We start from the raw sequence: 13,413 nt of genomic DNA, 5'->3' as shown, positions 1-13,413 counted from the left end.
CTCACCGGCTACACATTGTTGCATTACCCAATGTTAGGATGCTACAAGTTCTTACATGAACTCAGTAATTGTCAGTATCTGTAAATAATTATGAGCTCTGGTAGATTTAGCCTTGAACACAATGAACGCCACTTCCTCCATCCTCCGTAATCCGAGCTCAGCCTGCCAAAATGGCTTTCAGGCAATGTCAATGCATTATTTATCCATTAATTTAGGTTGCTGATGTTAGTATGGCGCAACATGTTGAGTCTACCTTTACTGTATGAGACCAGATCATGTTTCCTCTCCTGGTTGACACGGCTGGGACTCAATCGAGGGAGTTTAAATTCAACCATACACCCAGCTGCAATATGCTAAATATGTGCGAAACAATCCTGTTTTGTCTCTCCAGTTTGGTGGAGGATACTTGTGGTCAAAGCCATGTTGGCTTCTCTCAGAAATGTTCTTTATGTTGGCTGAGATAACCTCACTTTGTCACGATTTGCTGTCTGTGGTTTCCTGCTGTCATTAAAACACTGCTGAACAATATCCCATCAGCGCCAAACGGCTTCTGACTACAACCAAGTGAGACGTTATCTCTGTCTGGTCACAGAGTCCACAAGCTGCTTAGAATAAAGCATTTATTCACAGAGATCGAGGCTGGTTTTCCCAACAGACCTTTAACGATAAAGAAGGTCAACAAACTGGCGCCCACTCCAAGACCCGGGTCATTTATTTAGACTGGATCATGCAGAATATGATACTGGTCTCTGTTTGGGAACAGAAGTGGGCAGAGAGGCCTGTCCCCAGTGACTCATCACACCAACTACATCCACCTAAAAACAACAACACCTAATCTTAAAGTTATGAGAAACGGTTGTAATTGTATGAAAATAATAATGTTGACTGCGTGAAGTTAAAGGTTTTCATTTCTTTTTCTGATAAATTTGAAGACATATTTAGCACACCATTACCAACTGGAATTTAATTTCTAATAAAAAATCAGTGAAAAGGAAATTAGATGTTGTCCAGGTTTGAAATCAGTGATCTGATCTTCTTCTCATTGTCATAAGCTAGAAGCAGAGGGCAGTGCAGTTAACAGTCAAACATATGTGTTTCGACTCATCTGGACAGACTTCTGTCATTAAGATTATTTGTACAGATTTATTGGCATAAATAATTTTTTAGCAGTATGGCTTTTCAAATAGTCATCTTGTATCTCCAATGGTGAGGTCACCCATTAGGGTCATAATGACATAATGTGATAGATAAAGAGAGGGCCAGCTGGGGGGATGTGTAGAGCTGCAGAGGTTAATATTATTACATCAGTAATATTGGAAATAGAACTCGTTAAAAACCAAGACGCTTTTATCCAAATTTTTTTGTTTGTTGAAATTGTCAAACTATATGCAAGCAAAATCAAGTTTCTGCATAGTGACGTTATTGAGCTGCTGAATAGAGACTCATTAGATGCTCTGTAATTGGCCAAAATTGTTGGTTTCCAGTGACGCCACTAGAGGGCTAGCCTGATTAGCTCCACTCCACTCCACAGATTCACTCAAGGCCTTCGTTTCTGATCTCTGCTCCATCATTAACTGAAAGCCTTCACTTTCATCTCCCCTGTGCGACTCAGGGATCCTTCCTTCCTTTGGTTTTTAGCATGGCCTGCCCCTCATAGCCCCGAGCAGACATATGTTCATATGTGTGTACTTGCGTCAAGCACTTAAGGCTAGATCCTACAATAATGACTTCCTGCTCAATCTGGGTAACGACCACTTCCTGCTACTCGTGTCTGCCCGAGGAAAACCACTGACCGACTTACTGCAGCCTCTCTGCGGTTATGAAACATTGCTGGACTCATCCATCTGCTGAACAAACACTGTTGATCATTGTTACCCACACACACATTTGTTCTGTGAACACTTACTGTAAATCAATACAATCTGGATTTAGATGTAAATACATTCAGGGGAATCATTCAGAAACCTAACATTTTGTTGCCCAAGACCCTGTCGTGGAAGAAAGAACGCCGAGCAGGAAAGCAAAGAGGCCTCCTTCCCGGACTGCGTGACAAATAGCTTGGGATATTGTTTGTGAGAGATCAGAAAAAGGGAACAGCAGTTGGTTTGGACTCTATGATGTCTAGAATGAGGCTAAGACATCAGGTGAGGTGTTTGGACGACCGCATGGAGCTCAGAGTAGAGTCTAACAACTGGTCAGGTTGACTTCTGGTCACCTGCTGGGAGAACTTCTAGGCCAATGCGATGAGAGCTAACTAGTCCAGCGTGGATTCACCTGGAGATCCCCGAGAGGAACTGAAGGATGAGTGGTAGATCCTACTTGGATGATTTGAAAATCAGCAATGGAACCTCTGGGAACACATTGTCGATGAGAAATTTATAATTTTTCTTCTGAAACTTTTATTGATTGCCAGGAACACCATTTGTTATGTCTGAGAAGGAACAGAAAGACCCAAACTCAGACAACCAGGAAGTATCAGCGGCAGGAAAGAATTTAAGGACAAAATTGAGGATTTTACAGAAAGGGTAAAATTAAAGATATAGTTCAATATAGAGTAAATATAAGATAAAGATAAAAAAAAAGCAGACACCATTTAAAAAATGAAGCAAAGATCCCAAATAGTTGAGAAGAGACGGATAAACATCAGGTAAAACCAATGAAGAATGAAGAGAGGGAAGAAATCACAACATATGGATAATAGGAAAGACAGGAAATCAAAATAAATGAGGGAACAGAGCTTTCAAAATGAAAGATGAAATAAGTTTAACCCAAAACCAGTCCAAGGAAATTTTAATAACTTCATATCTGTTATGTGTTTGAGTATCATTATGAATACATAACAGACATAACATTATTGTTAGCATTTTGAAATGAGTAGATGTACTTAAAATATGGACATTTCACAATATGATAAAACCACAGATTTTTGCAGAGATCCAGAACAACAGCAGCCAACTTGGACATTTCCTGGACCCAAATCCCAGAGTAAATTCTGTTTGGTTTGGATGTCCAGCCCCAATTAGTGGTTGTCAAATACTGACTAATGATAACTTCTGAATCTGTGTGTAAACAGGCTACAGAACCATTTAGAAGAAAAGCCAGAAGCTGGAGGTGGATGGAGAAATCTCCATTCATTTTTTTTTCAAGACTTATTGAGTGAGAGCGCTCCTGATTCCAGTCACCAGTGCTGTTTGGCGGTCAAGACATTATAAACCTCTGATGTTTCTCTGAAGTTCTGTTATACAAGCCGGAAAAAGCAGAAAACTCCCTTTTAATTGTTGCCATCCTCTCCGTCTCCAGTCACAATCAGCCCATAAATACAGGTTCATTATAAATGGAGACAGGGACACCAGGAAGGGGGCCTAAATTTGTTTTTTATGGATCAAGAAACTCTTCACTGATTCCATATAAGAGTTATATGATCATTATATAACAAAAAATAGTTGAATGATTCAGAATGCAACTTTGTAGAAAGCATCTGGTCTGATTAAGGAATAGATCCAGACATGGAACATGTTCTGATTGGCTTCTGCCTTGAATCACACCCTGAGCGTCTGACACATTTAAAGTTTGACAGTAGATTAAGATGATTTCAGGCCCCGGACACGAACAATTTTCTTAGACAGATAAAACTGAGCTCCAGCTGTGAGGGAACCTTCCAAAGGAACCGGCTACTAGACCGTTTCATTAGTCTTTGGCCCTTAAACCCAAGTCAGTCCACAAATTTGGGGCGGCAGTGGCTCAGCGGTAGAGCAGATATCTTGGAGACGGATCGCCTGGCCATCGGTGGATCGATTCCCGCTCCCGCCATGACATCCCTTGGAGTGTGAGCTGACAGTGGGAGGTGTCAGTTCACCTCCCAGCCACTACCGAGGCGCCCTTGAGCAAGGCGCCATCCTCACTCCAAGTTGCTCATTTGGGGCGTGACCTCCGTGCGCAACCCGTCAATCTTCCTCCCCTGGACTAATTGTATGATTAGGCCCCTAGTGTGCTGTGTTTCAGGGGCCTTGTTCACAATACTGTGTGATGTAATAAGACTAACACATATATACATGCATGTACTGAGAGTGAGAAGAGAATTTCCCCTCTGGGGATCAATAAAGTGTGAATTATTATTATTAAATTTCTACGTCCGATTTGACCTGGCTGTAGCACAACAGAGGGAAGCTAGCTTAGGGAACATTTCAGCATTTAAAATAAACTTAAAGCATCCTGCCTGTGTATTTTCTCATTAACATTTCAAGTATATTAGCATCCTTATTACTTGAATGCTCATGGGGGTAAGGGTTAGGGTTGGGGGGTATCTGGTGTCGAATAATGATAAAAATTCATTTAAGTTTTGGAGTGAAACTGCAGTCATGTTAAGGAACTTCAGTAAGCTGCTAACTGCTACTGGCTGTTGTTAACTCCATGCTGAATATTACATATGATCAAAATGTGACCCCCCATTCTGGCCCTGCTGCCCTGTTCCATTTCTACAGAAATGGGATTTGGAACTGTTCCCACTCCTGCTGGAGGCTCAGCAGCTCAACGATGACACCTTTTGCCTTCGCATCAGAATCCTGAGGCACATCAAGGTGCAATCGTTCAGCTTCCAACGGGCTGTGTAAGAGGGGCTTCTGATAATTCACAGATGTTAGGCAATCCAGCGACAGAAACACAATCGTTGGAGGAGACACCCCCTCTTAGCTTCTATTAAATTGGATCCAGGAGACATCAGTGAATGAACCTTCTGTGCTTTTGTTATGAGGCGCGCACACACACACACACACACACACACACACACACACACACACAAATCCTGTCGGGTAAATTGTGTAATCAGCCTCAGTGCTGGCAGCATGAAGTCGTCTGGCTGCAGCTCTCTTTGCCTCCATGAGAATGAATTAAGACTCTATGGAAACCAGGCACGGCAGGGGGGAAGGGGGGTCTTCTGAGGATAACCTCCAGGAGGTAACCCCCCCCCCCCCTTATTTACTTTGAACCAACCAGGGAGCATTTGGATCAAAACCAACTACTGCATAGAAGATCCTGATGAAGACAGCAGGAGCGAGCTGAGTGTAGCTGGGGTGAGAGAACCAATCAGATCCCTCAGTAACCAACATCAGACATTCCACCTATCTGTCTAAAGGTGTTCTAGACCTAACCCCCCCCCCACACACACACACACACACACACAAACAAAAAGACCAGATAGATCCCTGTCGTCCTCAAGCCCTTCAATGTGTGGGAACGGATGCTGGTCAGTGGATCCAGTAGCCAACAGAAGTTGTGCGCCGGTGCCTCCATCTCCTCAGCTGGGACACTTTCTGAGGATCACCACTTCCTGAATGAAAGTTACTCCTCAGTCACATCTTATTGTCCTTCTGTTCTCCCCTGCAGGAACCATCTTGACTGAACTATCATATGAGAACAGTAATCCTGCAGCATTCAAACAAACAAAATGTGTTTGTTGTTTCCGTAGCAATCGGGCCTCAGCGCAGAACACAAGATGAAAACCATCATTGTGCGGTTGAAGGGGAAATGCAGGGATGAACTAAACCTCTGGTTAAATTAAATTTAAAGGTAACCAGAGGTAACATTTAAGATTACTAAAGGTCTCAGGGGAACATCATAAGTCCTGTTATACGGTCCACTATGATTCTATAGATGTTCAAAATCTGTGACCATATCTGTCTTTTGTGTCATCCTGTCAGTGGCTTTTTGTTTGATTGAGCCAAAAGCAACAGTTCCTGCCAACAGGGACATCGACAAACTCCATTAATAATGGTAAGATAATTAAAGTATAGATTATTATTATTATTATTATTATTATTAAGTCGACACAACACTCTTCCTCCAATTGCGATCCCCACTAACGAACGAGCAGGGCTCAACAAAACTTATCCTCCCTGAACTTTCACACCCATCACCAAAACCAGCAGCTCTGAAAGTCAAGCCTGGTTCTATTGCAAACATAATAGAAAAATCTAAGCCCATGTCAGCAGCAGAATGAAGACAGTTTGAATCGGTGCTGCCTCCTAGTGGCAGAGGTTAGAAATGACAGCTACACTTAAGGAACCGTTCAATCGTTCTGCATGAACACCTTCCAGCAACCAGATGGCAGTGTTATCATCTATTTGAGATTTTTGACTCCTAAATTCCAACATAACACAGAAAAATAAGCATGACTTGTGTAAACACAAACAAGTCTTGTTCATAGTAGACATAATGAACTGTAAAATCTTCATGAACCATATCCTATCAGACAGTATTGACAGTTTTTCAAGTAACTGCAGAAACTTTGTGCGTGGAATAAGTGAATTAAGCCCACAGTTAAATCAGCCTGTAAATATATGATTTATTTAAAAAAAAAAATCTTTGGTATATAAACACAATCAGCTCAATGTGTGAATGAATGAACGAGTCCATCACGGTTCAGTGGGAGGACCTATTGGACCCAGTGATGAGTCAGCAGATCAGAAAATCACCACTTTAGTCTGTTTGGGTTTGACTTTCTTCACGGGGACATGAACATCCTCGTAGTCGGCGCTCATGTTGTTGGACAGCCATGCAACCGTCAGAGAGTTCGCTGGAAGCACAAAGAGCAGAGATTTGATTCTCATCAATAAAAACACATCAGGATTAGGGGTTTTCAGTCCTGCAGAGCAGATTCATTTATTGGACATGTAAATATAACAGACTTCACACCTTCACAACAGCCGAAAATAAAGGTCTGACGGGTGGAAGCCAATAGGCTTGTGAAATTCCCGTCCCCCAGCATCAACAAACATCTCTCTCATTACAATATGTTGTCAGCCAATTCAGACATGAAATATTTTCAAGATGAATGTTAAATAAATCTAACATTCATCTAACAATGATGAATGTTAAAAGAATCTATTCCAGTCTTAGTATCTGAGAGCAGAACTTAAGACGTCAGATCAAACGGAGACTTCCGATTCATGCAAAATGTGAGCATCCACTTTGCTCTAAATCAATTTCTATTGATCCAGGTGCCAATCAGGTAACAGTAATTTTTGATGAAACATAATAATAAGGTGGCTATACCCCCTAAAAATTTCTCCACAGATGTAGACGATTCACAAAATTGATCAATTTGAATTAAAATCAGAAATCTGTTAATCAGCACAAAATAACTATCTGTGGTAAAGAGTTAAGCACATAACATTTTAACTCTGCTGAATGAGTTACCATGGTGATTTACCCAAGTTAAGAACACTGTGCTGAAAAGGCAGACTTATCTGGAATAAAAACAGAATATTTTGACTCACTTGCAGCCTGGTGTTCTGGACAGTCCTTCTGAAAATGTTCCACTGAGCCACAAACACGGCAGGAACCTCCTGCAGATGCACAAAACAATTTAAAACAGTGGTTCGTTAAACTGGTTTGTGGCATGAAAAAGGTTCAGTCATTAATTTTTTTTGAAGACGAGAGACGTATCATCTTCACCCACTTATCTGAAGTAGGGGTCAAAAGTGTTGCCGGAGCCTATCCCAGCTGGCTACAGGCAAGAGGTGGAGTACACCCTGGATGAGACACTAGCTCATCACAGTCAATTAAAACAGTGAAAATGAATGATGCTGCATTGAAAGCCTGTGTTTATACCTTGTGCATAAAGTCCTTTAGGGTTATCAGGACACGACCGCGACAGATGTCCTGACTGACCGCAGATGAAGCACTTAGCATACGGGTAGTCACCTGAGAAGACCAACAACATAACGTCAATAAAGCCGCACATCCATCACACATGTCCTGTTGTGGGCCTCCTAGCCGTCCTCACCCAGAGCCGGGTCCACTTTAGCTCGGCACTTCTGGATTTCATGTTCAGTGGAGCCACAGCGGTAACAGATGCCTTGACCCATCTCCACATCCTGGATGGCCTCTGGACAGTCGGCTAGGCCGTGACCTGGCTTCCTGCAGTTAAAACACAGCTGGGGGACAGAAGGAAACAAGGAGAGGAATAAGATGAAGGGAACAAGTCGGCACCTGGAACAGTTGATGTGAATTTTCTCACCATGTTATTCTTTTTGTCTTTCTGCCTCTTAATCCTTCTGTTCTCTCTTCTTTGGTCTTTCTTCAGGGCGGTTTCCACCTCCACCCTGACCTCCTGATCCAACCCCTTCCCACTGTGGTCTACTCCAGACAGCTGCTGTCCCGTTTGCTGCAGATAGTCCAGGAATCCGTTCACGTCCTGATCAGTGTAGTCCTTCTTCTTGCGGTTGGGTTTTTTCACGGCTGAGCCACCAGGCTGAGTCCTGCTCAGACGGTCCCTCTGAGGTTCTTGTTTGCCACCGGCAGGAGCAGCCGAGCCGCCCGGACCTCGCCTACCCTCTCCTCCTGCTCTCAACCGGCTCCATGGAGTGGCCTCTGCTGGCTTGTGTTTGTGGATGTTGTTGGCTCTAGCCCACCTCGTCATAACTGCACCACCTGAAATGAAGCTTGAGAAACAAAGATATTACCGGTTGAACATTTGCTGGTTGGTCTATGTGTTAGGACACCAGAAACACCACCAGACTGGTGTTTGACAAAACTTGTTTTGAAGGTTTGGCCATGAAACAAAGAAGAACTCATGACATCTGGACAATAGGGGAATCAGGTGTTTGGTTGTAAGGCCTTGTAAAGTCAAGTCTCCTCTACTCTTTAAAAATATTGGTGCAGTCAGTGCTGTGGTAATGAACGCCCCAAACAGTAGCTTCACAACAAGCATTTAACACGTTTTCTGAGACATTGGTGTATATTTCAGTCAATCCAGTGGGGACCAAACCTATTTGTTGATTTACCTCACATTTAACTGATTCCTCATTGGATTTATACATTAAAAACAGATTGAAGGAATGTTAATTTGACTGTCAAGATATCTGTTAGCAGCTAGCAAAAACACGTAGCATTGAACTTGTGCCGTTTCAGAAATAACTTTTTGAACGATTGAATCCAAAAGGATATTTAGCGGTTGCATAGTTCTTTCTACATAACATGTAGTTTAAAATTAAAGCGTCATTTCAAACAATATTACCTCGTGTGCCTCTCAGTCCATACGTATTTTAGTTTCTTCCGGAAGTCGTCAGTCTTCTTCTACGGCTTTCCGGATTTTGTCTCTTCTTCTCTGAATTTTGAGCAGAACTCCACAGCGCCCCCTAACGGGGAGCACGACGCGTAACCACTAATACCCGTTTCATTGAAGAAAAATTAACTCGGTTTATGGGAGAATAATACTGACAATTTTTACGTTTCATATGTATTCATATTAAATTCAGGTGCACTGAGAAAAACCAGAAAGAAAAATTCTATTAAACACTTTGTGAAAATCTGAACTGATCTTGCGTTGGCGCTTTCGGAGGCATTACAGTAATTAAAATCACATTAAATAGGTCTACATTTTGTTAATGCAATATTTATACCATACAAATTTGGTATTTTCTATTCAATGTTACTCATATACTTTAATGGAGATTTCAACCATAACACTGGGCAGCTTACTCCCAGCTGTATATCAGTATATCAGCCCTATCACACCCCTTGACTTCCAGCGCTCCCTGGTACCAGTCACCATCTACACCGTCATTAGCCACCAGAGGAGTCTGTTCAGCCAAAGGTTATTCCTTCCAGAGTGCAGAGACTAAAATCAGTCCTCTACCCCTCAGGCCATCAGGGAGTGGGGCAGGAGTAACAAGAGGATGGGAAAGAGCAGCAGGCCGTGGTCACTGCAGTAGATAATTAAATGTGTCATACATATTTATCCACTGGATATCTTATGTTTATTTATACTGTGCAATTTTTTTTTAACCTTTGATAGGCTGTGTTTTTCTGACACTGATAACTATTGCTGCTGGAATCTTAATTTCCCCGAGGGAGCCTTCCTGAGGAATAATAAAGTTGTATCTATGGCGATCTATCTCTGTCCTTCCAGAAGGCAGAGGGCTGAAAAGTCTCTTCACTGGGTGGATGATAAACTGCAACCCATGTTTCTTTGTGCAAAGTTAACCACCTGGTGTTCTTAAAGGTTACAGTTTACTAAGCACAGTTTTGATCTCATGATGAAGATAAGAATGGAGACAATTGTTTAGCTCTATTAGTTTTTCTGACCCATACTGTATTTTTAAAAAAGTATAACATCACTGAGCAAAGCAGGCTGCGTATTCTGTATGCTTTGCTTTTATATCAGTCAGAATGCAGTACTTTATTGTTTCCTTAGAAAATTGCTTTTTTTTAGTCACACTGTGAAAAATAAATAAATTCCACAATCAAGTCCCCACAATCAAGAAAAAAAAAACCCTTACAAGACATTCAATAACTATATATTAAAATTAGCCAAACCTATAAATTACTGTCAAATAAATGTATTTCATAGAAGACAAGGGAGCGTTTTAAGTTTAGGTTTAACTTTTGTTATTTAATAGAACAAGATAAACGCGTGTTTAAAGCGGCCATGAACTCAATCTCATGCTGTCAAAGAAAATAGAGAAAAGAAAGAAAAACTGTTGGACCTCATCATCCAGATCCACCGTAACATTCAAATGTTGTTTCAATTCAACAGTATTTGAAGAAAAGAAAAACAGCTGTTTTTGTAGAACATGAATGAACTTTGTGGTCCCTGGTTTCCACGGAGCCTCTAAGGATCCATTTCATTTCTGCATTAGTGTGGCTCTGATCCAGATTCAAGTCACTTGTGCAAAATCAAAATTCAATTTTGTTTGGACATTTGCTGGTGAACAAAATAGTAACAAACCACAACTTTTTCACCAAAGGTTTTGAGTATTGGAACAAACAAAGGACTCCTTCCCTCTGAACTGGAACGTGAAGCAGCAGCTCAGGTGGTTGTATTTAAGGTGATCAATGAGCTGGAGCTGTTTGTCCTCACCTCAGATACATTATGTTTAGTTTCCTCCTCACTCTGCTTGTGTTCACTGAATCTCCTCTAGATGGTAAGAACTCATTTATGCGTCACAACCTTCCCCGAAGAGGAAAACAGTTTTAAGATGTGTGTTCTGTTGTAGTTCAGCCCAGTCCGATACGAGAAGATGCAGCAGGTAAAGACTGAAGCACGGATCAGTCAATGTTAGCGACTTTAAGGTTGATTTAAGCCCGAATGTTTTCACAGAGCTTCAGGAGGACTGGGTCACTAGAGTGTTGGAGTATGTGAACTCCAACTCAGAGACTTTAGAAGGTGAAGCCAAACTTCTGCATCTGTGTTAAATGTACTATATTTGAAATTAAAATAAAACAAAAAAATCAGCATTTTTTTGTTTCTCTTTATGACAGAGCTGACAACCAGCAGTCATTTGGTGTTTGAGGGAGACATCATTCCACTCGTGGGTGAATCTGACTCATTATTCAACTTATTTTGTGGATGAATGTTTACATTTTTTGTTGAAGGGGAGACTTGTGTGTCTCACGATGACAGTAACCTCATGAATGTCAGAGTAAGAGTTATGAAACACGCCCGCTGTGGATATCTTATTGCACTCTGGTGTCATTTTCACACGTCTTCCTCCCGGTATCACGCCTGTCCATTGACTCTGAGGCTACAGATTGACAGGAACGTTTGGATTCTGAGCCTACAGATTGACTGGAACTTTTTGATTCTGAGCCTACAGATTGACAGGAATGCCGTGGAGCATATTTGGCCCAAGTTGGAGATTCCGTACGACATCAGTCCCAAGATAGGTGAGCAGTTTGACGCCACGCTGCTCGTCTCTTTTCACAGGAAGTTGTGTTTTAGTTGTTGTTTTACTGTTTTATCGTGGTTTACAGTGGGACGCACAGACGACATCCTGTCGGCTATGGCGATGGTGTCTGAGCACACGTGTGTTTCCTTCCACAAGCGAACCTCTGAGATGGACTACCTTCTCTTCAAAGCCAGCAGTGGGTAGGAAATAATGACGCTGTGGATAACAAATAGTGTTGGATAACAAATAGTGTTTTATTATCTCGACTATTGGCTGCTTAAGATATTCAAAGCTAATTATTATTTTCACTGATTCTTGATGAATGCCTCGTATTAAAGTGGGATTTGGTGAATGTATATAATGTCATTTCCCAGTTGTGCTTCATATGTGGGCTTCATTGGCGGTCAGCAACCTGTGCTTGTTGGGCCCCTGTGCATTGTGGGCAACATCGCTCACGAGATCCTCCACGCTCTGGGCTTCCACCATGAACACACAAGGATGGACCGTGACAAGTACATCACAATTCTGTACCACAATATAATAAGGGGTAAGACTGCTGAACTCATGTCTATAATTTAGATATTTAGTTATAACTATTTAAAAGTTAACCCGGTTAAATTTCCTCACTGAAATAAAATAGAACTTTGGGGGATTAAATTGTCTTTCAGGGATGGAAGCAAACTTTCAAAAGCGAAACGGCCAAACATTCAATCTCGATTATGACATTTCCTCCATCATGCACTACGGAAGGTAAACTCTCCAAAACACAAACATGTCAAGTTTTTGACCTTCTAGTTTTAACCCTTTATTTCCAACTCAGTGGGTATTTTTCAGCGAACGGCCTGCCCACCGTTGTTGCCAACAGTCACGCTCCGAACATGGGTCAGAGAGTCACGATGACTGAGACGGACATAAAGCGAGTTCGTAAACTTTACGACTGTGGTATGTAAGCTTTTGACTGGATGTGGCTGCAATGGATTGGGCCAAATTTCTCAGTTCAGCCAAAGACTGCTATGCTAAAAATAACATGATTTGCAATGCGGAAAATGCACAATTCAATGGCATTAAAAATAAAATTACCCTCAATTTATCCTTTTTTGCAGATGCAGCAGAAATGAAGCTCGAAGAGGACAGAAAAGCCAGGGAGGAGGGCGGCAAAGCCACGGAGGAGGGCGGCAAAGCCACGGAGGAGGGCGGCAAAGCCACGGAGGAGGGCGGCAAAGCCACGGAGGAGGGCGGCAAAGCCACGGAGGAGGGCGGCAAAGCCACAGAGGAGGGCGGCAAAGCCAAAGACTGCAGTAATGATGACGTAAATGAAGGCAAAATTCGCAAGACAGAGGCAAATACAAACTTACACAAGCTGGTGCACTATCTGGCATCTACCCTTGATGACACACTGGGGGTGAACCACACATCCACCTCCGCCTCTGCAACGGCATTACTGCGCTTCTTAAATATCGCCACTAGGGGGCAGAATATCACCAAGACAGAAGAGTCCTAGAGTCTCAACCACACATAACTGATCCGTCATGTCTTCTTGTGCAGGAAAATGTCACAATAAATATTGAGTCAGATCGGAAACTGCATGTGAAATTGACTTTTTATATTACGGTCAGTAATCAGAATAATATGAAAATAAACAAATTCCACAAGAACACAAGCCTCTGAAACAATATTCTGTGAAATCTGGGGGTGATCCATGGATTGTTGGGTTGGCATTTGAATCTTGGGGCAGCTGTGGCTA

The 13,413-nt window shown here is 42.0% G+C and overlaps 2 protein-coding genes across 3 annotated transcripts; one reads left to right on the top strand and one right to left on the bottom strand.

Moving 5' to 3' along the window:
- Positions 1–6,320: 6,320 nt before the first annotated feature.
- Positions 6,321–9,124, bottom strand: zcchc9 (zinc finger, CCHC domain containing 9). Of its 2 annotated transcripts, none has more exons than XM_068335085.1 (6): positions 9,017–9,124; positions 8,018–8,441; positions 7,784–7,934; positions 7,609–7,701; positions 7,275–7,343; positions 6,321–6,571 (listed from the first exon to the last, which is right to left on the bottom strand). In XM_068335085.1, exons 2-6 carry the CDS (start codon positions 8,417–8,419, stop codon positions 6,459–6,461), a joined length of 828 nt encoding a protein of 275 aa, XP_068191186.1. In that variant the 5' UTR covers positions 8,420–8,441; positions 9,017–9,124; the 3' UTR covers positions 6,321–6,458. The 2 variants fall into 2 exon arrangements, with proteins under 2 accessions (XP_068191186.1, XP_068191187.1); XM_068335086.1 differs by having other exon boundaries at positions 8,018–8,430; positions 9,017–9,077.
- A 2,308-nt stretch (positions 9,125–11,432) lies between these two features.
- On the top strand, positions 11,433–13,170 carry LOC137608864 (astacin-like metalloendopeptidase). Its single transcript, XM_068335454.1, has 6 exons — positions 11,433–11,667; positions 11,755–11,869; positions 12,044–12,216; positions 12,338–12,419; positions 12,490–12,611; positions 12,773–13,170. Exons 1-6 carry the CDS (start codon positions 11,433–11,435, stop codon positions 13,168–13,170), a joined length of 1,125 nt encoding a protein of 374 aa, XP_068191555.1.
- The last annotated feature ends 243 nt before the right edge of the window (positions 13,171–13,413 follow it).

This window comes from Antennarius striatus, chromosome 15 (assembly GCF_040054535.1).
Source record: "Antennarius striatus isolate MH-2024 chromosome 15, ASM4005453v1, whole genome shotgun sequence".
Classification (NCBI taxonomy): domain Eukaryota; kingdom Metazoa; phylum Chordata; class Actinopteri; order Lophiiformes; family Antennariidae; genus Antennarius; species Antennarius striatus.
Note: the sequence above shows the minus strand (reverse complement) of the source record. Positions and strands in the feature narration are given on the sequence as shown.